Here is a 24,283-nt window from a genome sequence, read left to right on the forward strand (position 1 = left end):
ATCACATTTTAACACATGTTTATAGCATCAGATAACCAACTTGGAGTTTGGATAAAATTAGGTCACATAAGCAAATTAACATCCATCCATGTGATAAGATCTACGTAAACTGACGGAAACCATATTTGTGAGAAACGTTTGTACTTTGACTTTTAAGTTTGGCTCAAATCCATCCACTAACATGGAGGAGGTGGTGTCTATGACATATACCGCAGCCAGCCACTAGGTGGTGATTTAGAGACTGGGTTCACTTTTGGGAAGATGTCATGTTCTTCTTTCTAGTCTTTGACCCCAGCCTGCTGCCTTGCTTTAAGTTCTTCACGGCAGTTTTTTTTGGGAAAATGTTGTGCTGCTGACAAATGAAGCAGATCAGTCTATAAAATGACCCTGAATGTGATGTGACTTCGATTTTCATCATTAGCCTGAGTGTCTTCCCGCCGAACACACTAGCTTCTATAAATACACATTAACTTTTTCCACTTTGGCATTCTTGGGTGCCTTTTACAAACTGGAGCTTTGTTGAATGAAATGAACAAGTAATGTGCTCTGTGGTGGTGTTTGTGTAACTCCAACCCGTACGTTTGTGATAAAAAAACTGAAAACTTATGATGCACCCTGTTGTATCTCACAGTGTGCGGCATCTTTTTGCAACACATAGAAAACAACCACGGCTGCGAATTGTGTTTTATTGTTGAGGAGAAAAGTGTTTATTCTCTATAAACAATTTTAATAGTAACTAGCAGTAGAACAGGTTTTTTTTGCTGTTGGGATTTTGTAGAACTTCATTTTTTACACCACAGAATAATGAGACTTTTAATCTAATTGTTAACTTCTACATGCCCTGGATGGTTGACAGCTTTAGCTATTTTTCATTGGAGATGTTCCGATACCAAAATAAGAATCAAAAATGCATCTGATACTAACTGAAATGCTAGGGGGCGAGCTGATACCACGTTTTAATAAGCATATTAGTTTCACCAAGATAAAACTGCAATTACCCTCCCCCTGATATCACTTCTTCATCAGCCGCTCCAAAACAGCAGTTGCACTTTACTGCCACTGGCAAGCACTGTTTTCAGAGAGGTGACGAAAAGGAGATTTCGGGCATGCTTGTTTAGCGTTAGCCAGAGCCATCTAAAATGCCACAAATTTCGCATGGAAAGTCCTGCAAAAGTGAAAAAACTACCCCTCAAAGATTATGTTCCTATGTTATCTTTGAGTGGTGTTGTGTATTCCTAGATCTATTTATTTGTGGTCTTTTTCAGTTGTGACTGTCAAACTAGATAATAAAAGAAATTCTATTTTATTCATTCACTGTATACATACAGTGAATGAATAAATAATACATGTATTTGTTTTTGCAAAGAGTTTAGCCTAAGCCAGGTCATACAACAATGATAGCAATCACCACTTCCATATAGGTTTAGTGGCATATGGCTGTAAAATTATGTTATATATACTGGTATATTTTGCACTTTTATCGAAATCGGTACTCTATATCAGCCAATAAGAAAAGTCCAGGTATTGGAATAAGTTTACTTAGTACTGTTTTTTTTTCTATTGACTAGATTTGTGCCAAGTAGGACAAACACCACATGGATACTAAGAAACCAATCTTGTTATAGACATACTTAAAAATACTCCAAAGGACATGAACAGATGCTGACTTTTTGCACGGCAGAAGCTGAACAACACCAGTCCGGTGAAGTGGTAGATGAGTGTGAAAGAGAGGGATGACATTTTGCACGAGCTCCTTCCCCTCGTCAAAGAATTTTCCATGGTCCTGTCAGGTTGCCCCGACGATACTGGTGACAGCCTTATAGGCGGTCCGGCCATCTGGAGTACCGTGAGTTTTCCAGTTTGGGCCCGTTGACCTGTGGGCTGGTGGCGAGCCAAGCAACTCAGAATGCAAAAAGATTTTGAACAAGTCTTTGGTCCTGTAGCTTGAGTTCTTTTGACTTACATCAATCAATGCATGCAGTGAATGCTTGTTGTTTAGGTCGAGCCCCAGTCATGCTGCTGAATGTCACGTTAGAAGCTGCTTGTTGGATGACAAATAAACACTGGCCCATAACTCTCTGTCCATTCTGAGGTTTTGTGACTTCTTATCTGTGCTTCCTGTTTTCATTTGGACTTGATACATTTTGCACATTGTCTTTCTGAGAGCCATCTTGTCACTTTACACCACGTAACTTCATCCTTGTTCTGGGGTCTTTATAAGTTCACTGCTCTAGTCTGTCTTTTTATTTGTAATCATTAAGCTTTTATCCATTTAATTATGAAGACTACATACTGAGGGAGCAATGTCCAAAACGATCTTTATTTACCATCGTTAGTAAATAAAACTTTATAGTCAAATTGTTGAGGTATAATTTAATTGCAAACAGTACGTTTTGAACAAATTCTGTTTCATTCCACAAGCTTAAAACACCCTTTCAAAGTTGTAGAATTTAATATTGATAATCAATCAAAATGCATTTTGCGGATGAAATGAAAATGTTGCATCTCTAGGATATATTTTGTCATACCAGTCAGGTTTTTGTATGGGTTTGATAGCAGGACACATCTTTTTTAGTGAGTCAGTCTGGGTCAAAAGTTCAGAGACAGTTTTTTTTAATCCCTGCTCCTTCCTTCAGCTGCAGGCCTACACTCAGCTCCACTGTCTGAGCTGTGCCACTGAGATACAGGCCCAGCCTTATCCCAGTACTTCAAGCTATGTCAGACAAACAACTCACACACGCACACACACATGCACACCCTCTGCAGACCTCTCATCTGGTTAACTCTCTTTCCTGAACAGGGGTTTTAAAAGAATCAGGCCGGCCTGTTCTCTCTTTTCCTCTCTGTCCATATCATTTTTTCCCTTCCGCGTGCTCGCCTCGACAGCCAGAGCCAATCATTATCAGCGCGTGCATGTGCGGAGGGGCTGCTGACGCGGTGTGTGTCGCTGCACACTGACGTCAGTAGTGCCCTGCTCCTCTCCATACAAATGCACCGCCTGTCTGCCATTGATACCTTTTTCTCTGCACCCCACCCACCCCCCCCAAACTCTTATTAGCGTCTTTTTATCAGTTCCAGCACCTCTCGCACCCCAGTGTCAGAGCCGCGCTCATATGACATGCAGGTGTGACCAACCAGCAGTCTAATAGATCGCACAGGTTTATTGACTCCTGTGAGGAAATATTTACGACTTGTCTCTTGCTGAATAATTGTGTGTATGTGAAGAGCTACTTTGACGTGTTTCTTTTTTTTTTTTGCCTGTACATTTAAGTGGGTTCACTCGTGTTTCACTGTTCTTGTTACTGCCTGTTTGGTCTGTCCTCGTTTGCTTTGTGTCTCTTCATACATGTAGGTGTGGACACATAAAATGCAGTTCTTTCCCCCATGAAATACCGGCACCATAAATGAATATAGATAAATAAAATAAATAGCTCTCTATATTCTCTATTATTATTGTTATTTTAATTATCTCTATATATCTTATTACCTGCACAAATTAGGTTACCTCTGCTTTTGTCGGTTTGTTGGTGAGCAGGATTACGAAAAAATACTACACAATTGATTTCTAAGGAAGAATTCATAACATTTTGGTGCCGATCCAGATCAGATCCAGGAATTTTTTCTTGATTTTCTTGCATAGTTTTTTGTAAGTTGGTCTCATACTTAATTTAACAGAGCTCCAAGAAACAGACCTGGATGAAAAGTGGGAGAAATGGACGTCATTCAGAACCAGAAATAGCCACAAAGACTATGGAGAACAGAATTAGTTGATGAAAAGAATAGATGGATTGAAGGAGGTGTACCACACAAAACAGTTTATTTGTTTGTTCTATATGAACGTAGATGTTTTGAAAATATCAATAAAAACTTAGGTTTAAGAAAATTATAATTTTACTCTGCACAGTGAAGAGAACCTGCAGCTATCTGATATACTTGAGTTGAGTCGCAGTATAATAACAGAATGCACAAAAACGTCAACCTCAATTTACTTAACAAAAAAGCATATTGTGAACAACCCTAAATATAGTTGAGGTGAGAAAGGGTACAATGTGTTTTGTGACGTGCTTGTGGGTCTGTGTGTATCCGTGCGTGAACAGGTGTCTGGGAGTCAGCTGCTGAGTTGGGTGTCTCTGTCTATGTGTCCGCCCTCATGTCATGTTTTCATAACACCACTAAAGAAAATATCTCCTTTTCATTGAAAGATTTTAATCTCTTCACATGCAGAAGGCCCTCACTGTAAATAAGTTGTTGCTTGGCACATGCTTTAATGGGGACGATGGTGGTGGTGGTGTCGCCCCTTCATCCAGCTTTTCCTGTTTCCGAGCACAGTAGCACTGAGAGAGGCGTCAGGGTTTTTGTGCGCAGATAATTAGAGGTAAAGAGGAGTGCACACTGTCAGGGTTAGGTGCTGACAGCATGTACACATACTGGGCTGTATAGCATGTGACACGCTGCCGACATTTGAGTGTGTCACTGGGCGTGTGCTGCGTATGTGATCACGAGCGTCAGTAGAAAATGGAACTGCCAACAGAACACGAACCTTTGGTTGAGTTAAATGAAGGACGAGTGCACATTGTGTCGAGACGTGTCTCCGTTTCTTTTATCTGCGTCTGTCCTTTACTCTCCATCCCTTCCTTCACAGTGTCTTCTCTGTTTCAGCCCCTCGTGTGTGTCTCCGTAAATAAGCAGAAGGCCAACAACTCTGTCCTCCAGCCGTCTCCCGCCATCCTGTTGCCATGGTGTATGGAGCATTGTTTGCTGGCCTCTATGTCAGGTTGCCATGGCAGGGCCTATTTGCCATATTAAATGTTTGGCAGCATTGTACAGATGCTGATGACAAACACCCAACATCCCACTTTGATCAATGAAACGGTTACTGATTAGAGGAGATGGGAGGGAGCCGCTGATCTATTTAGCAACCACAGTTATAGATTTCATGAACTGTATGTTGCACATGCTCACATACAAGACACAAATGTATAAAATCAGAAGAGCATGGTATAAAAAATAGAAGTCAAATGTGGGACGTGTTTTCTGTTATTTGACACATTTTTACACATCCTATTTGTTGTGATAGATTATTTCTAGATCATTCATGTCGGTATGATCATTGGCTGAGATAAAAAAATAAAGCAGATGTGAGGGTGGTGTGTGTTTACAGGTTAGGTTGTGGTGGTTAGTGTTAGTGGAGCTCCTTCTCACGTAAGGCTTCTGAGTCTGTCCCCCTTGTGGCAAGGGGTGAGACTGCACGGTGGCCTTGATTTGTTTACTCTCTTGATTTTTACATGAGAAACTGCTTTACCCCCCCCCCCTCCCCATTATATTATTATATGTATATTATATTACTATTATACATAATTACATTACAATAGCAGGTGTTGTGTCAGAAGTTATAGATTCCAGTGCTTTCTGCCAAGTGTGCATGGCTATTTGTTGTTTTAATGCAGGCAGCTATTTACAATATTCAGAAAGTCCAAAGTATAATCAGATCATATTACAAATAAGATAATTGATTTCTTGACTTATTTCTCTCAGGATCTGGTTGTATTTTTAAAGTGAACCCACACCAGGTTATTTCAGGTCCAGCCTGCACCAGCTTTGACTGCACACTGCTGTAATGTGTGAGAGCTGTTTGGTTACCGACAGATAGCATGAAAACGCTGCCAATTGGCGTAGCTGCGGCCTGATAAGATCTCATTGCTCCATTGTAGACGCACCGTGGTGGTTTTAGTGGTTTGCTTTTCTTCTGCTGCCGCTCTCAGTGCGGTGTGCTGTTGCTAAAGTGACGTGCATTAGCATACCTGTAGTAGCAGAGTGCATCATGTGGCGCAGGAAATCCTTAATGTAAACTGTTACTACACTGTGTGTTTAGATAACGGGCAGAATAGAACAGCAGAAGCTCTGACGCTCTCCTGCTGACCCGCCAGCGCCCTCACTGAAAGAAAATCCTAATATGCTCAAAGTGCAGCGCAGGTCAATGCCTGGGCTCTTTCTGCATTAATACATTTCATACTCTCTGTTATGTAGCAGGACTTGTACAGTGATGACGATTTCACTGACTGTTTCTGTGTCTCTCTTGTGTTTTTCAGATGATCCTATGGGACTGGGATTTGAAACACTGGTACAAACCCCAGTATCAGGTCAGTATTTCAGCTCAATGTTGTGACAGTACATGTGTGTGGTTCATTCTGTCAGCATTCAGCTAATACAGAACTTTTCAGAGAGAACGGTCTCTGTGGCCTACGAGTAGCAGCTGTCCATAAGTCATCTTTAGGACATTCAGTTCTCTCCCTGATATTTGACTTGTGGCTTGGCAAAATACACATTGTGTAAAATCTGGCATACAATGACCTTGGCATTGTTGTCATGCCACACTTTTATCTTACTCTGACATTCTTTTGCTTGTTTGAACTATTTGCGTAATCTATCAAAGAATTTAACTCATACAAACGGAAAGTCAGTATTTGTTCTTGTTAGACAGGACAGAGCCAGTAAGAATATTTTCCCTCAGAGAAAGAATTTCACCTATTTTGAGGCAAACTGATCCTACAGGTTATGGAATATCATTTTTATATTAGCATAGCACTACACCTCTCTACATTAAGTGTATTTTCCTCCCAATATACAGTAGTGGTGTTAGATGAATAGAGGGACAGGAGAGGAATGAGGTGAGAGAGGAAGATAGAAGTAGAAACTCTCAGCAGGGTCAGTTGTGGGAAATTAGGATCGCTACAAGAAATGAAAATGCAGAGTAAAGTTGAGAGAAAGGTGAGAGGTCATCCACAGCACCATGGACCTGATGTCATCGCTCCTACCACAACACCACTGTTCCAAACACAGTACACTCCAGCAGGAAGCCAGTAGACCACACTGTCTCAAGCCATTTAGGCAACATGTTCACATGGGAAGAAAATTGGGAGGGCAAAACTTTCCCACAAAGACACTCATACTGCTTTCAGACAGGCACTGGATTCCAGACATTTTCCAGAAATTATCCGGAGGGACTGTATGTGAGAGCACAGATGTCTGAGTCAGTTGCTCCAGTGATTTTCCAGAACTTTTCTTGCCAGACCCTTGTAAAATGTCCGCAAAACGTCCCAGAGTGAGCCCATGTGAGAATACAATTGATTACGATTGAAGTGCCTTTGCTTCCCTCTTCACCTAACCTGTGTGCTGTACGTGTGCATGCTGCAGGGTGCGGTGAGTGGCAACGGCGTGGATCTCTCAGTCATCAACGAGGCTCGGAACCTGGTGTCAGACCTGCTGATGGACTCGTCCCTGTCGCCCCAAACCATCTCAGCTCTGCGCAGCATCTCCAGCCTCATGGGGACGTTCTCCGGCTCGTGCCGTCCCAGAGTCAACCCCTTCACCCCCTTCCCAGGTTTCTACCCCTGCGACGAGGTGGAGGATGCTGTAGAGAGGCCGGACAGGAAAACCATTAAGGTGAGCAAGCATTACAACTGCACGTATATGAGTACATAATCTGATGAGTAAGGTACTCTAGTATCTTTACTTAGGATGATTGTGAGGTAGATAACAGAACTACGTCATTTTTAGGGGACGGAATCAAGAACCAGATCCAAACTTTTAAAAACCATCTGAGTTTATCACTTCCTTTTATTGACGCCGGCATGTTCTGACAGTTGTTCATTCCAAAACAATGACGGTGCACGGTGTGCGTCTACACTGCTGGCAAGAAGGAGTCCTGGCAGAGAGGAAGTAACAGACCAAAGCGTGGCTTCATTTAGCGGAGAAAAAAATATAAACAGGAGTGGTGGATTATAATCTCTATAAAATTGCGCTGGGAGCACAACAATGGAAACACAATCAATTTGCTAAAACAAAGTTCTTCTCAACATGGGTATAAATTCCAGGAATGCCATGTGTTATACGCACGAGTGCCACTGCTTCACAACCAAGAAGCACGTCCATCACAAAGGGTAAATGTCCTTTGTTATAATAACATCAGCAGGGTTGAGTTTCAGGTTGAGTTCGCAAAATCTAAATAAACCACTTCTCCGAATCATTATTCTTTAACCAAGATGGAATAAATCACAAGGTTATGGAAAGATGTGAAAGGCAATTTCCTGTATGTGCAAATATACTTGGCAAATAAAAGAATTCTGATTCTGAGAAGCCGTAAGGAGTTAGGAAAGGAGAACCACGGAGCAGAGAAAAAACAACTCCACTTGCACTCTGCGTTTTTTGTGTATTTTTAACAGAAGATATGCACAATATGTTTCATATGATAAAGGAAATGAGTTAGGAAGCATTGCAGCTCCTTTCCTGATCATTTAGAGAATTCAAACAGCTCTTATAATGGCAGCCACTGAAATACTTCCGGGTCATTTCACTCAGTTAGGAAGGTTCCTAATCAAAATGGATTATTGGAACGCACCCTCAGATTCTTTCTCTGACTAAGAAAACCTGAATTTAAATGTAGGCCTACCTTTTCCCACCCACACAGAAAATGTATCAGTCATTGTTAGTCAACCCAAACCAGACCTAGATGAACAGTCAACTATAGCATTGGTGTAAATAAGATCTTATCAATTCCCATCCCCAGCTTGTCACATAGTGATTGGCCATATATTGTGTTGTGTAGACAGATGGCCCTGCCTTGCATTGTGGTAAAGACTCTTCTACGGGCCTCACTGAAATGACTTAATATTTACAATTGTTTTCATACTACAAAAATTATGAATCTGTACATGGCTTAAACAAATGCTCACAGCCACATAAGCAGCATCTTCAATTTGCGTATAAAGACGTGTTCTTTCCCCATCAGGGTTGGAGCAGCAGAAACAGCCTCCCCACCCCTCAGCCCAGGCGGAGCTCCACCTCCTCCTCCTCTGCGCTCTCTCCTCTGGAGTCCACCTCCTTACGCTGGGAGCGCAACAATGGCAAGAGACCCCAACCCGACCTCAACCTGACCAGGTACTGACACAGAAATACATACAGTTTTCAAAATGGCTCACATACATTATCTGCTTTAAATTTAGTATACTACCTTGAATCGGCCCAATTTTGGATCCAACAGAGACGATGCTGTCGTCTCTTCTCTGATTGAAAAAGAAGAAACAGATCTACAGTTTAACCAATCAAAGACCAAGTTAAACTGAATTACGATGATAATACATGTACTGACATAAAATCCGATTTCTTTAGTGACTGTAAACAACTCTTTTACACAGTTTTTATTTATTTGGACAACATACTTGTGTTGCGGACACTGAGGTGCAGTGTATATGCTTCTCCACAGGATGGCAGCACAGGACTGGTAACGTTGTCTGAAGAGCTTCTTTGGACTTTTACATCACTAGATACTTTTTGTTTAGGAGGTGTTGTAGGACTGATTTGTCCAACAATAGTACAGCCGTGGACTGAAGTGTGTAATGCACCAAATGATACAAAACATCTGATTGCAAGACAGCTTTTAGAGAATAGAATCTGTGTAAAGTTAAGTTATTTGAATATGTGTGTTTTGTGATCCAGCTCAAGTCTGTGCAATGGGCCCAGTCCAAACCTGCTTACCATTCCCAAGCAGAGGTCTTCCTCTGTTACCCTCACATACCACGCAGGGTCGAGGCGAGCCGGTGAGATATAACTGTAAAATTTCCCGCAGATGCTACATGTTGGTTAATTGTTCACATTTTGACTGAAAATGTTCCCCCCTCTTTTCCTGAACTCCCTCCATCCTCTCCAGGTGCATCACCAAGCCTGAGCCCAGTCACCTCTCCAAGCCACAGTCCCGCTGCAGTAGGTACGAGCTCTTCATCGTCCCTCGTCACACGGTCGCCCGTGGAGTTCCCCGACACTGCCGACTTCCTGACAAAGCCGAGCGTCAGTCTGAACCTGCACAAACCCCTGAGCTACACCTTCAGCTCACCTGATTTCCAGCAGGCTTTCCGTGGCTCCCCCTTCCCCCTCTGCACCAGGCAAGAGCTTCCCATTTGAACTGTCATTTTACTGATTCTCATTTTATCCACTCCTTTAGTTACCGGTTGTTATACATGGATATAGATGCAGCAGCTGATCTTGTCTGTGTTTGTCGCGTCTGTCCGTTGCAGCTGCGGCCGTCAGATGCTCAAAGGAGTTTCCAGCAGTGATGCAGGGGAATCTCATCAATCATTCAGCAGTGAGGCTCAGCGCAGGCGCTCAGGTACATTTGATGCACATTATACAGCGGAGAAGAGTGGTGGCTTTGGTATTCTATAAGCAGTTCAGGGTGTTAATGCTGCTTTATGCTGCAATCCAACTATAAAGAAAGTTGAACCACACAAACACAGGCAGAGGCGCAGTAGAATGTGGCTGTTCAAACAAAAGTTCTGAAATGGTATGGGTGCAGTCATGTTAGCTGGCATATCTACTTGATTGTTTTACTCTGCATGTTCCTGTAATCGGGGAAACCATGGAGCTTGGATTGGAATAGCTAGACTTGCACATCTTTACTATATACAAGTAATTCTAGTACCAAAAGCTAATTTAAAAAGTAAATGAACAGAAGATGATATACATTTTTTTTCACACGAAGGTTTGTGTGTGCATGTATCCATATACTCTCCCCTTCACTGTGCAGGATGTGATCTGGAGTTTGGCGGCGAGGCCCTGATCAGGGAGGAGAGCGTGGAGGCGGACCCGTCTGGAGACGGGGGGCCAGATGCTGCAGGGAACCAGGCCGACCAGAAGGAGAAGAGCACAGACCAGCAGACTCAGGAATCAGAGGTGTGCTTTATCAGACAGCTTCTGCTCATGGGATGACTGTCTGTTACAGCACAACACGTGGGGCAGATATTCTATTTGCATGTTATTTGTTCTTTGCCTCCACATAAATTACCAAATCAGACCCACCTGCCATTGTTGCATTTCTGACATTTTAGCTCATACTTTTATCTATATATCATGATTTAGAATACAGTGGTTCAGTATTGTATTCATGGACAATATGACTTGTGATCACTTTGAGAGTTGAACCCACAATCATTTTAATTAATTGATCAATGGGTCACGTTTAGCTTTCTATTGTCATCTGATGGTTAATCTGCCCAATCCCACTTTATCCAACAGACCAACTTTCAAGCTGTGCCACATGCTTAACATGGACTATATTTTCCAGATATTCTTCAGTCAGTGTAGTCTCTGCTAGACTGTCTCAATATTCTGCATAATGTGTGTTTTCTTTCATGTTCAAATCCTTCAGCGGCCGTCCGTGGAAGTTATATTTATATTAATCTCCACAATTCGTGCATGTTCTGATCGTTTTCAGGGTGAGCGGGAGTTCAGGTTGGATCCTATGCTGGAGGACCACGAGGCTCTCATGGAGAGGATGAACACTTGGAACTTCCAGATCTTTGACCTGGTGGACAGAACGGGAGGGAAGGCCGGAAGCATACTTAGCTATGTTAGTATGAAACCATCATCTCCTGTAGCTGTAGTATTAAATCTGATAAAGTGCTGATAAAGGGTTAGAACAAGAAGAATGCACTGGATTGTAACAGTATGCAAGTTGAGGTGGTTTGGACTCAATGATGAGCTTATCAGCAGGAGTACAGTTTCCTTAAGGCTCCCAACAGATACTTTGTCTAAATAAGAGTTGAGCCACAGATAAACAGCATTGAAAATGTAAATATACAATATAACTGTTATAAATGTTTTTACAAAGTCCAGTAAGTGAACGTTTTATTTATTAACATGTTAATGATATATATTTAACAGTTATTTTAATGTTCCACTGAATATCAGCAATGGAGCTGTCCTCCATTCTGATTGGAGTAACAGTAAAGCTCTTTTGTGTTTCCTCAGGTGACGTACACTCTTTTCCAGGATACATGTCTGTTTGAAATTTTCAAGATCCCGGTGAGGGAGTTCATGTCGTACTTCTTTGCTCTGGAGAACGGCTACAGGGACATTCCCTGTGAGTTTTCATGTGTAGTTTTGAAGGAATCAAATACATTTTTATGACCAATAATTTAAATTCTAAATCATTAGTGGTATGCATGGTATGATAAACTAATTCAAACTTATTGTGGTCAAAAACATACAGATCATAACCGCGTTCATGCTACTGATGTGCTACATGCTGTCTGGTACCTGACCACTCGACCAATCCCTGGGTTCCAGCAGATCCACAGTGAGCATGTGACAGGAAGCGACACAGGTAAACCACAGTGATATAGAATTGTTGTTTCAGTTTGTAGAGTGGTTCCCTGTGATTTTCCTGAGACTATAAAAAATGTATAAGTCTGTCAGGCTTGGAAAATAGTTTCCCAAATTAGTCGAAGGACATTTAGTTTGACCTAATGCAAAATTGCAAATTATCAATATTATCAATCTCTGTTTGCCACCTCTTCCGTGTTGTTGCCCCATGTTGGCCAATATTCACAAAATAATCCTACAAAGAAATCTTTGATGAGGTGATTTTTTTTTAATAATTTTTCTTCCGAAGAATAAAACAATATCACTTCCTATCATTATCATTATTTTAACTGAGATGTAAAAAAGAGAAAAAGTAGATAGAACTTGCATTAATGTGTCCACTCATTATCCTTTCCGGCTAATTGCTCTTGTTTGAAAGTGCATAAGCTACGACTCCATTCGTTTGTGACTTATACTATTATCCTCTTTTTTTAAGGGACGAGGCCTTTTTTTCTAGATAACACAGATGGCTGGGTTTAAAAAGCAGAGATTGTCGTGCTTGTCTCTGCTGATATTTTATCTCTATTAGAAATTATCTGAGGCTTATCCACTGACGTGTCCCACTGAGGCAGCTGTCATTCGATAAGGGACCATAGAGAGAAGGAGATGAGAACATGAGTGATATGAGAGATTGAATGTGACAGTGAGTAAATGAGCGTGCGTGCGTGCGTAAATGCAACATGGGATTTCTCTTCTTAATTATGGGAAAAAACTGCTATTCTAACCTGCTTTTACAAAGACACCATAGGTCTTCTCTTAATTTTCAGTCAGTGAGACATTCAGTGACGTCCATCTTGTTTGCTGTCATGTTCCAGATTCAGATAGTGGGATCTCTCCTGGCAGGATATCCTATGCCTCCTCCAAGAGCTCCTCCATTTCAGACGACAGCTATGGCTGCCTGGCCTGGAACATACCTGCCCTGGAGCTCATGGCCCTTTATGTAGCAGCTGCAATGCACGACTATGACCACCCTGGTCGCACAAATGCCTTTCTAGTAGCCACTAATGCACATCAGGTAACCCACAGTATTTATTAGTATTTTAAAATCCTGTTCGATTGATTCAACAAACTTATTTTTGCTCACAGGGACCCATGGGCCCTGTTTAGACCTGGCATTAACATCCACAAGTGGACAGCTGTTGTCAGGTCACACCTGACATTAGAATGTGTCTCCTCATGAGCTGTAATCGGATCTCACTTCTCTGCTCTACAGGCAAATTAGAGTGTGGTTATCCACGTGGATACCTGGCAAAAAGGTTGAAATGATATTGGGGTTGGGTTCAGTCACTTTGGCTGGCCTATCGTCAAATCTTTTTAACACCAAACGTGCCTGTAATGTTCAACACAAAAAAAAAACAGAAGACCTCTCAGGTCCGGGTGGAGCTCGTTTGTTTTCTCTGGGGCTTCGACAGGTTCAGACAGAAACATGTGGTCAGAGCTGCTCACTAATGCAACCACACAGACATGAGTAATTTATGTAGGAGACCCTGTGATGTTGGCTTGTTTTGCTTGTTTTATCTGACTTTGGCATACTGGTCCTCTGTGTTTACTCATTGGAAACAGTCAGTGTTGATATTGTGCCAGTGGCCACAAATAAAAGTTATATTATCTTTTCCTAATATAACTGTAGCAGTTCAGAGGATGTCAGGTTAAAAGACCGTCGGTCATTGTGGCCCAGGACACATGCGTTCACAGAGCTAAACAAATGTTGCGGCCACATTACCATTGAAATATACATTGATATAAAAGCACAGTGAGGAGGTATAACTTACCATTGATCTACCTCAGTTGTGTAAAATGTTAAGCTGTTTATAAAGTGTCAATCTCGGCTCATTTACAAGAGTTTAAAACCTAAACTCAGATAAGTCTTGAATCTGAAAATCAATAATAATCTGACTTTTATCTTGATATTTATTGATATCAACTGATATGAAAATATTTTTTTAATGATATCCTTTTTTGCCTTAATCCAATCTCCAATGTGTCCTCAAAGAACCTTCACACCTTCACTTAGAGAGCTGTCTGCTGGTGGTCCCTGGACAGATGTTAATGCCACAGTCATTCATGTTTTCAGAAACACAGGATCACGTTCTAAATGAAGGTTTACATGCTTTATAATGATAAGCCAGGCCATAATAAAATAATTATAATAATACAAAACTAGTGGAATTTTGAGCATGCAGTGTTTCTCCTCAGTCGACCACCATAGTCTGTAATCCCCTCCCTCTCTCCCTCTCTCATTGTGGTCGGCCATGTTAATGGGGGTGAAAAGGTTAACTGGGTGCCTCTGTTTAAATATTGTATTTTCACAACATGTCCAGTGATAACACTCACACTGTCTGGGTTTAGCAAGTCCCAGGAAAGTGGGTTAAAAGAAAGGATAGGGAACCCTGAACCTATTGATCGCTTATGATGTTGATAACCACCATGTGTTTGCTGAAAGGATCGTTGAAGTCTGTCTTGGTGTCTCTGTAACCAGCGCTAGAGCCTGTTGCATTTCTACTTTCATAACCAATACCCTCATGCCCCATTTTATCTCATTGGCTTAGTGCTTGCTATTTTTAAAACCATCACAAATTGTGTAACACATACAGTCCCATTATGTAGGCAAGTCCATTACTGGCATTTTAGAGTGTGTCATCTTTCCCTCTGTCACCACTCTTCTCTTTTCCCTCTCGTGCGCTGCAGGCAGTGCTGTACAACGACCGCTCGGTGCTGGAGAACCACCACGCTGCTTCTGCCTGGAGCCTCTACCTCTCCCAGCCCGAGTTCAACTTCCTGGTCAACCTGGATCACGTGGAGTTCAAGCGTTTCCGCTTCCTCGTCATCGAGGCCATACTGGCCACAGACCTCAAGAAGCACTTTGACTTCCTGGCTGAGTTCAATGCCAAGGTCTGAGATGAAGAAATCTTTACTGTTTGCAGAGTTTTATGATCAGAATAGATAATTGTCTATTTATTGATCCTCTAATTTCTGGCAAAGTTTTTTTTGATTGAAATATTAGCAGGATGGTACGTTGAAATTTAGTTGGACACGCAGCATTCTGAATGCAGATGAAAGAAAAACAACAACATTGACCTGTTGCAATAAAACGTCATCTTTGTTTGTTCCCAGGTGAACGATGTGAACAGTCCAGGTATCGACTGGACCAATGAGAATGACCGACTGCTGGTGTGCCAAGTGTGTATTAAGCTGGCAGACATCAATGGACCCGCCAAAGTCCGTGACCTGCATCTCAAGTGGACAGAGGGAATCGTCAATGAGTTTTATGAGCAGGTACAGACTGCATGCTAACACTGCTTGAGTGGATTACATTAACAAAGATCGTTTTCTTTATATCTTTATATTGTTTTGTTTTTTTTAAGACACTTTAGTAAAAAGGGTATCATAATTTATACCCTAAAATAATCCAGTCCAACCACCAACACCTTCGGACAAAACATATTTACAGTATATATATAATCAAGGTCACAAATACAACACACAAGGTCATACATTAATAATATTGGTGACGTTTGCTAATCTCTCTGTAGTATATCCCTATAAAGTCACATATTTAAAAGGCAAAACAATAATAAGATGATTAGTGAGAAAAATCGGTAGAAAATGTTGGTCTTTATTGTATCTTATTGGGAAATAGTTTTTCCTCAAAACAGAAGCAGAAAATAACACAAAACAAATATCAGTTCAATGAAGAGAAACTTCACTTAAAAAACTAAATGTAATGTGTCCACGGTGAGAAGTGATGTGATAAAAATTAGACAGAGAGACAGAGACGGAACACATTTGAAGTTTTGGCATGAATGGGTTATTGAGATCACGGCCATATCTGATTGGATTACCGACAGTCAGCTGATCAGAAGAAGTAGAGCGAGTGAGAGAGAATTGAGAATGTGATTCACCACAACCAATGTCATTCTGAATCACTGAAGATTTCTGTCTCTGTAGAAAAGGTTCTCATCCGTAATCCTCCTTTTTGATCCGCAGGGCGACGAGGAGGCTCAGCTGGGATTACCCATCAGCCCCTTCATGGACCGCTCCTCTCCGCAGCTGGCCAAGCTGCAGGAGTCCTTCATCACCCATATTGTTGGACCACTTTGTAACTCCTACGACGCTGCTGGCCTTCTCCCCGGCCACTGGATCAATGAGGCGGGGTCAGACGAAGACGAGGATGAGGGGCAGGTGGACACAGACACAGATGAAGACGAGGAAGATGAGCTAGAAGACGAGCTTGCACCAAGTAAGATTTAAACCCTTATTTTGAAATCCGTGTTTACAATCTAGAGTTTGCTTAATCATTTCTTTTCTGCCATGTGCTCGTTGTAGAAAGGAAGAAGAGCCACCGCAGGTTGTTCTGCAGCATCATGCAGCACCTGACGGAGAACCACAAGGTGTGGAAGAAGATCATCGACGAGGAGGAGAAGATCAAAGAGCTCGGCAAACAGCAGCCGCCGGACAGCCTGCCCGCCAGCCTGCCTGTCTCCCCGTCAGACGACATCCAGGTCATCCAGGAGGAGGAGGAGGGAGACGAGCGTCAGTAGCAGGAGGAAGAAGTAAAGAACAGAGACGCGTGAAAAAAGAAGATGACGAGAGGCACGAGTCCCTCGACCACCTGCCTATCACTGACATGAACACAGACATGAGGAACACACACAGACATTTGACAAATGCACATAAAACACACTTTTCTCTCTCTCACACACACACACACACATTTAAAGATTCACTGTGCAGACTTAAGCAGTCACATTGATCTTGGAGAAACAAAAAGGCCTTACTACTGTGAGCGGATCCTTGCTGCAACGGTGGGAGCCAAACTCCTATGCACTTTCACCCCCCATGGAGAGTCGAGTGCACCCAGACAGAAAGAGAGGGGGAAAAGCACCAGAACTGAGGATGACGGTGCGGAGGAAGAGAGCGGACGGGGTCCAGCGTCGACCCCATGGTCGCCCGGCTGTGATGCTGCCTTGAATGCAAAGCGCTTACACCTCCCTTAGGTACAAAACAATTCCCGTCTATTTAAGAAAGGAAAGGTAGAGGAAAAATAATGAAGCGAGCGACATCATCGAGTGATGGATACCCTTTACCAAAGTGAACCGTTCAAACACGGAGAAAGACGAGAGACTGAGACTGTTTCAGCCTCAGTGTCAGGTTTATTTTTGAATTATATATATACATACATGAATATATATATATATATATATATATATATATATATATATATATATATCAAATGTGCCTGTCTGAACCTTTACTGAGTCCATTTTGGCCCAGAGCCGAGGCTTGTGTAGTTCTCTCTTCTTGCTGGCGACACGAAACACTGTATAAGACTCAGTCACAGAGACATTATTGAAATGTTGACTGATTATTAGCATTATATCTGCATCATTTTTGATGCTTTTACTCATGTGTACCACCTGTCTTTTATTTTTGTTGTTCCTTTTTTGACCCTTTAACTCCCCTCGCTTCATTTTGTCTGTGTGTGCGTGAATATGTTTTCGGTGGGAATGTGATGGAGCGAATGAGTCGGGAGAAAGAGAGCACATTTTTAATTATTTCAGTATTTGTAATTTGTGTGTGTGTCTTTGTGTCCTTTCAATAATGGTTGGTTTCTAACCAGTGAGATGTCCTCTGGTGTTTTAACATGTTGCATTCAGACCAGGAGTGCTGTCTCAATTAATGGATTCTTCACTTTCGTCTTTTTGATTCTAAGTATTTTTTTAAAGGTTACTCAGGATTCATGCAAAGTTGAATAATTATTTTGCAAGAATTTGTGTCATTAAAATGAAAAATTCACAAAGAGAATTAAAAAAATCTGGGTGACTAAAGTAGTTTGTAATATCTCGATGAGCAACTTGATTACGAACCAATCCAAGCAATTCAAGCCTCTGTGACAAACCTTTCACCACCTCACTGGAGAGAGAAAAAAGAAGCTTATCTCGATCGACAGCAGACTGCAAATGTCTCTCTCCTGCAGCAACACAACACATCTGCACAACGTTGCTCGACAACAGTACGGAGCAAGTCAAGTTTTCTTAGTTCAACGCTCCCCGCGTTGTTTTTAAACCAACACAACGTCTGGGTGTCTGTGTTTCGCTGAGTCAGCGACGCTGACGTTCAGACAAACTTTAGAACTCACCCATCTCCCATTTCCTCATTTATTCTTTATTTTGAGTTTTGTTACCGAACCCATAACTCGGCCAGTGTGTAAAGAAGGGATCCAGGGTTTCATTTCGCTTTGGTTTTGTTTATACATATCTATATTTTATGATAAAGGTTTAAAAAAAACTACTAGTTCTCTATTTCATTCTCTCAGAACTCTTGGCATTCCACTAGAAAAAAACGTTTTTATGAAAGGGAAGGCGGATTTGTCGCCTTTTCCCCCCAACCTTATTAAATCATAATCTCTGGACAGAACGTTAAGTAAAGCAGTGTAAATCAGGATTGGGATATTTAAAGACGAAAAAGTAGATAACGGTGTGCACATTTTAATACCAAACAAGTGTTTAGCCGCTGTACAAAAGAGTATGTGCATATAAATTATATATATTTTTTAAAATAATCAAATGAATGCATCTGTTTTCTACATGCAGCTGACATATTGTACATGGAGATCCTGTAACTGCCGTCTTGTCTCCAGAGTTTAGAACCTGCGTCTCTTCACAGGTGTGGAACTGTCAGGGTTTTTGAGTTCTGTTTCCTCACTCGCTCTCAGCCTCTCCCTGTTCTGTATCATAACCACTCTTGTATTCTCCATCATCGCCCTCCCTCTATCTCTGTCGACCCAACTAGTGCCAAACTTTACCTACATGCAGTAGTTTCCTGGGCTGTGATTGGCTGATTCAGCGAACGTTTCTCTCCGGGCTCCGGTTCTGTTCACACAAGAGAAGCACATTGATTCAAATGGTCCACTGGGTTTAAAGGGACAATGGCAGGAGACGGAGTTGAACTCAGGTCAGAGCTGTACACATTCTGTTTGTTCACACGGACCCACGCTGGATCATAAAGCCCGGGTAGCCCCCACCCGACATGTTTCAGGCTCATTAAGTTGTAGAACTCTGTTGGCTTCTCACTGTGCAGTCTGTCAAACCACGGTGTCCTCTAATGATTGTGCCATAAATACATCTATGAATGGTTGTTTCCCTTATGTAGCATCGATATATGTACGTTTGTCTAATGTAACCATTCACCCTTTATCTACATTGTGGGGGCAACTGATTTTTGTTGTTATTTATAGCTGTCATAAAACACCATCCCTAAAGCAGCTCTCATTGGTTCTTTTTATTGGTCCTTGTCTGTTTGTTTTATTTAACACCGCTTTGTGTTGTTCCTCCATTCCACTCGAAGTAGAAGGAGAAGAAATACACTTGTCATACAAACACACACAGGTTTCAGTTTTTAGCTTATTAGACGTCTCCCTCTCTAATGTTGCTGTGCTGCCGACACAATAGCTGCTGTTATATATATATTTATAAATATATTTTTGTATCAACAAGATCGAATCTTTATGTCAAATGTGACCTCTATGCTTTCCCTTCAGCAGCAGCAGACAGTGTTTTAGAGTCTTTGAGCACTTTGTTTTGGTTTTATGCGTAGACTGAATATATAAAGATGGGCAGCATGACCGCTCCTCAAAAGTGAAGCCAAGTGTCTTCATCGCCGCCTGGTGGCTGGCTGCGGTACAGGTCATAAATCCTGCCTATTCCGTGTTAGATGAAACTGTCAGACAGCTGAGACTGAGTCGTGATTGGCTGAGGGCATGTACAGGAAGAACCTCCTCACTGCTGCACAGAATCAAACTCCCAAAATGGCAGCATTTGTGTCTGGGATATTTTGACTTAATTTCTGGACATTGGGCTGAAGTGGAGACTTGTTGTCCATCTTTTTGAACAGTCTATGGTTTTATGGCCCAAAACTTTTTTGGATTTTGTTCAGTCTAAATGCTCCCATCAACAGATTCCTGCTTTACAGAAATGTATCAAAAAATCCATTGTAAATAAACTCTGCCCCAAACAGCAGTGATATATATTTACAAATTAATATTACAGTAATCTTTGTTCATTTCAGAGTGTTAGCAATTTAGCTGTAGTTAAAAAAAGACATGTTCTCAGTATCTTAAAAAAGACTTTATGAATGACACAAAAAGTAAACACCAACATTACAAAAAAAGACAAACAAAAGTTAACCTTAACACAAACAGCAGTACTTTCTTTGTACTGCTCAGCACCATTTAGTAGAAATCAGTGTTGCATTTGTTGCATTTCTAAGAGAAAGACTTTCCAGCGAAATCCCTCCCTGGAGACGGGGTCAGAGTCAGTCCAGGTGATGTAAATCTTGGCCCTCGTCCAGCCCCAGTACAGTGTCCAGAACTTTCCTGGAAAGTCTGTTCGTCCTGTTGCGCCCCACATGCACAAATTCGTGGTGTCGTCTGTCTGACCTGAAGCTGTCCCAAGAAGGCAGGCCTTTGAACCACAGTGGGTGTACTTACTGTCAATCATTGACACCAAACCCACCGCTGCAGCACCAAGGTTCATAGACATTTCATTTCCCCAGCTGTAGAGCCCTGAATCAATAGCACACTTGTGTTCCTCGGATGTCCTCTCACCACAGAGTCTGGTCAGCTCCCCTGCTGCTGCAGAGGCATTGTGCAAACATGCATCCTGCTCAGTAAGATCATTTTAACAGTACCTGAATAAACTGGATCCCGTGCTCGGCTGTAGAGCCACCTTTGTCGCTTTGGAAAGATGCACCGGATCTGGATACACTCCAGCGATACAGTTTGATGCACACGTATCATGTGGTTGCATTGCTGTGCAAAATAGTAAACGTGTCTTGAACAGCCTGACAAGCTGTTCTGGATGCCTGCCTGCCTACTTGTGGTAAGGAGTGTCTCCAGGGGACGGGACTCTCTGTTGTCTGCGGACGGCACAGATGGAGTAGGGTTTGGGCTGCAGGGTCATGCCCAGTTTGGGAGTGAGGCTGGGGACGCTTCCTGGAGGGAACTGGAGGTGAAACCTCTGCAGCAAAGTGGTGAAAAAGAGGAACATCTCCATCCGGGCCAGTTGTTCACCTAAGCAACAACGCTTCCCTGAATAAAAGGAGAGAGACTTTTATATTGACCCATAGAAAATGCACAGTCACACAATATCAGACTCATTGGATTGTCTAAATATAAATGACAACAGGAGACACACACAAGAACTTATCTGAAATTTACATTTAGACTATGTGGAAAAATGTTTAACAGAAAAGACGAAACAATCCGTTATAAAATGTTGTTAAAAGCTGTAGATAATAGACAGAGCAGTAGTTTTGCAGCTGTAGGGAAACATAAAGAGACTTACCCAAGGAGAAGGGAAGGAAGGCCTCTCGCTTCACAAAGTTGCCATTGCTGTCCAGGAACCTCTCCGGTAAGAAAATACCGGGGTCGTTCCAGTACTTCTCATCAAAGTGCACCGAATAGAGGTTCGTTATCACCATGGTGCCTTTAGGAATCGAGTACCCCTTGACTTCTGCATCCTGGGAGGTGGCGCGGAAAATGCCAAGTGGGACGATGTTGCAAAAGCGAAGGATCTCGTGCAGAACGGCCTCCACGAAGGGCATCTTCTGCTTGTCCTCCAGCGTGGGCGCCCGCCCGTTGGAGAGAACGCTGTCGATCTCTCTGTGAACCCTCTCTTCTCGGAGAAAAACAGGCACCATCAGGCATTTATTCACATGACGTTACCATTAAACAAAACACATCTCTTTTGTACTGTATGACATATTCTCATACTGGGACGATGCTTAAACTACAACTGACCTTGGATGTTGGGGTAGAGAGCCATGTACAGCATGGCCCAGCGCAGGGTGTTGGTTGTGGTCTCTGTTCCAGCGATTATGAGCTCGCCAACTGAATAGATGAGGTTCTCGTAGGAAAACGAGGAAGTGGGGTCTCCTGCATTCTGTTCCAAATCATCCAAATAAGCGTCGACATAGTGTCGAGGTGCATGTGGCACCCGGCCCTGAGAGAACGTCTGTATCACCTGCAGCAAGAAATCATAAACCTCTGCAGCGTTGCGGAACAGCTTCTGGTGTTTTCCAAACGGCAAATACTCGATACACGGGAAGGCGTTGTAGAGAAGCGCCCAGCCGCTCACGGCTAACTCCACGTTCTCGCTGAAGAGCTCGATCATGTGCTGGAAGTTGCGGTCGTCGTAGGTGAAGCGTTGTCCGAAGATGATCAGGTTGGTGATGTTGGACACGGCGTTGGTCACGAGGTGCTTGGGGTTGAAGGGCTTCCCCTTGTGCTTGTCGATGGCGTCGACGAAGAACATGCACTCCTCGGAGATCCTCCTCTCGAACTGCCTCTGGCCGCTGCCGAAGTAACGGAAGGAGTTGCACGCCAGTTTACGGTGCTCGATCCAGCCTTTGCCATATTTACAGTTCAGAAGGCCTGCGAGTGGCGGAGAAGGAAAACAAACAAATGAAATACAGATAAAACTCCTGACAATGAAATTTTTTCAACTGTCGTGTGATTGCGCTGTGATCACATCGTGAGGTCTTACCGCCCATTTTGGTCATTTTCTGGAATAAAGGCAGCGACGGGCGATCAGCGAACACCTCACTCTGATGGTAGAGACACTCCCTCACACAGTCATATCCATTCAGCACCACCGTCAAGATGCCGCCCAGGTCAAGACTGAAAATCTGGAAAGAACACAGTGATGTAAGCGCTGCTGCTTTTGTTCCTCACACACACACACACATACACACACACACACAGACAGACATCTAAATATTCCACAGTTACAGACACTCTGCAACATTGAGGTGTTTCATGAGCCAGGAGCAGGGTGTGGGTTATTTTAACTTTCAGGACATTTAACAGGACAGTCTCCATCTTTGCATCATGTTACATTCTAAAAGAAACAATGTTATCAAACTGAACTCTTTGTCCCTAGATGTGTGTTTATCTTGAGGAGGGGACTTTACTTTTTTGGGAGCAACAGATTCTCCTGCAAGAAAGTAGACCCCTGATGTAAGGGCGAGCCTCTATTGTTCCTTCCCTGCAGTGTGTGCGTGCGTGCGTCTGGGTGTGTGTACGTGTGTGCATGTGCGTGTGTGTGTGCGTGTGTTACCTGTCCATGAACTTCACTCTGCTTCTTGAGGAAGACGTGCGGCTCGGTGGCCAGGGACAGTATGTTTCCTATGATAGGGATGGTGGAGGGTCCGGGGGGGAAGCCCGGGGGTCTCCTCTGCTTGAAGAGCTGCCGGACCAGCAGGAAGGCGAGCAGGCAGACAGCCAGGCAGAGCCCGGCAAGCAGAGCCTGAGCCCCGGTCACCTGCACCAGAGATACCGACTTGATCGAAACCATCTTTCCCCCACAGAGCCGAGCAGCGTGTGTCCCCCTGCAGCCTCGCCCTGCTGACTGCACCCCCCCTCACACCGACCAGTGCACATATGTATCATCTTGCACATTTTCTATCCCCCGCCTCTAGAGCCAAGATTGGCCAGAAACTCAGAGTTAACTGTTGATGAACTTTGTTCTGCACTCGATCAATGATGGGGATCACTTTTTGGTGCTGGTGGAGTTTTTGGTTCATTTAACCCAAATAGAAACAGCCTCAGAGGGCAGCGCTGCAGGAGCCGGGCACACACACAAACACACACAGACACACACACACACATCAGCATGGTTTGTCGTGAAACTCTTATTCAAGTTTGACTCAGACACAAACGTGCAGGAGAATGTGTCAATGCAACAAGTCAGATCAGAACTGGCAGACGCGCTAATTGGCCTCACAGACTTGCTGCAGAGTGATTTAAATATATCATATTACATGACTGTGTGTCTGTGTGGGGGTGTGTGTGTGTGTGGGGGGGGGGGGGGGGGGGAGTTCTGCTACATTGCACACACAGTCTGGAAGCGTGTTTCCTATAAGAGCAGTACATGGAAAAATCCTGCAGCACGTTAAAGTTCAAAAGTGCTCGTGTGGGATTCCGGTGGATTTTAACACTTGATGTGCTGCTGTTCGAAGAACGAGGATGAACAACAAAGTTCTGTTGGAGGAATTCAACACTGCAAAGAAAATCACACAAATTCAATGT

The 24,283-nt window shown here is 42.9% G+C and overlaps 2 protein-coding genes across 2 annotated transcripts in view; one reads left to right on the forward strand and one right to left on the reverse strand.

Moving 5' to 3' along the window:
• The window catches only part of pde3b (phosphodiesterase 3B), a 37,650-nt gene extending 18,194 nt beyond the window's left edge, over window positions 1-19,456 (forward strand). Inside the window, exons 2-16 of the mRNA XM_061068720.1 lie at window positions 6,090-6,140; window positions 7,195-7,443; window positions 8,789-8,937; window positions 9,496-9,596; window positions 9,707-9,938; window positions 10,071-10,162; window positions 10,580-10,725; window positions 11,267-11,401; window positions 11,803-11,914; window positions 12,044-12,157; window positions 13,011-13,210; window positions 14,884-15,087; window positions 15,310-15,471; window positions 16,183-16,435; window positions 16,522-19,456. Coding sequence (XP_060924703.1) covers window positions 6,090-6,140; window positions 7,195-7,443; window positions 8,789-8,937; window positions 9,496-9,596; window positions 9,707-9,938; window positions 10,071-10,162; window positions 10,580-10,725; window positions 11,267-11,401; window positions 11,803-11,914; window positions 12,044-12,157; window positions 13,011-13,210; window positions 14,884-15,087; window positions 15,310-15,471; window positions 16,183-16,435; window positions 16,522-16,736 — 2,415 coding nt within the window. The 3' untranslated portion in view covers window positions 16,737-19,456. The remainder of the gene's footprint in view (window positions 1-6,089; window positions 6,141-7,194; window positions 7,444-8,788; window positions 8,938-9,495; window positions 9,597-9,706; window positions 9,939-10,070; window positions 10,163-10,579; window positions 10,726-11,266; window positions 11,402-11,802; window positions 11,915-12,043; window positions 12,158-13,010; window positions 13,211-14,883; window positions 15,088-15,309; window positions 15,472-16,182; window positions 16,436-16,521) is intronic.
• An 843-nt stretch (window positions 19,457-20,299) lies between these two features.
• Window positions 20,300-23,595, reverse strand: LOC132998965 (vitamin D 25-hydroxylase). The gene is made up of 5 exons (XM_061068721.1): window positions 23,313-23,595; window positions 22,740-22,881; window positions 21,995-22,627; window positions 21,540-21,869; window positions 20,300-21,283 (listed from the first exon to the last, which is right to left on the reverse strand). Exons 1-5 carry the CDS (start codon window positions 23,547-23,549, stop codon window positions 21,066-21,068), a joined length of 1,560 nt encoding a protein of 519 aa, XP_060924704.1. The 5' UTR covers window positions 23,550-23,595; the 3' UTR covers window positions 20,300-21,065.
• Between the last annotated feature and the right edge of the window lie 688 nt (window positions 23,596-24,283).

This window comes from Limanda limanda, chromosome 3 (genome assembly GCF_963576545.1).
Source record: "Limanda limanda chromosome 3, fLimLim1.1, whole genome shotgun sequence".
Taxonomy (NCBI): domain Eukaryota; kingdom Metazoa; phylum Chordata; class Actinopteri; order Pleuronectiformes; family Pleuronectidae; genus Limanda; species Limanda limanda.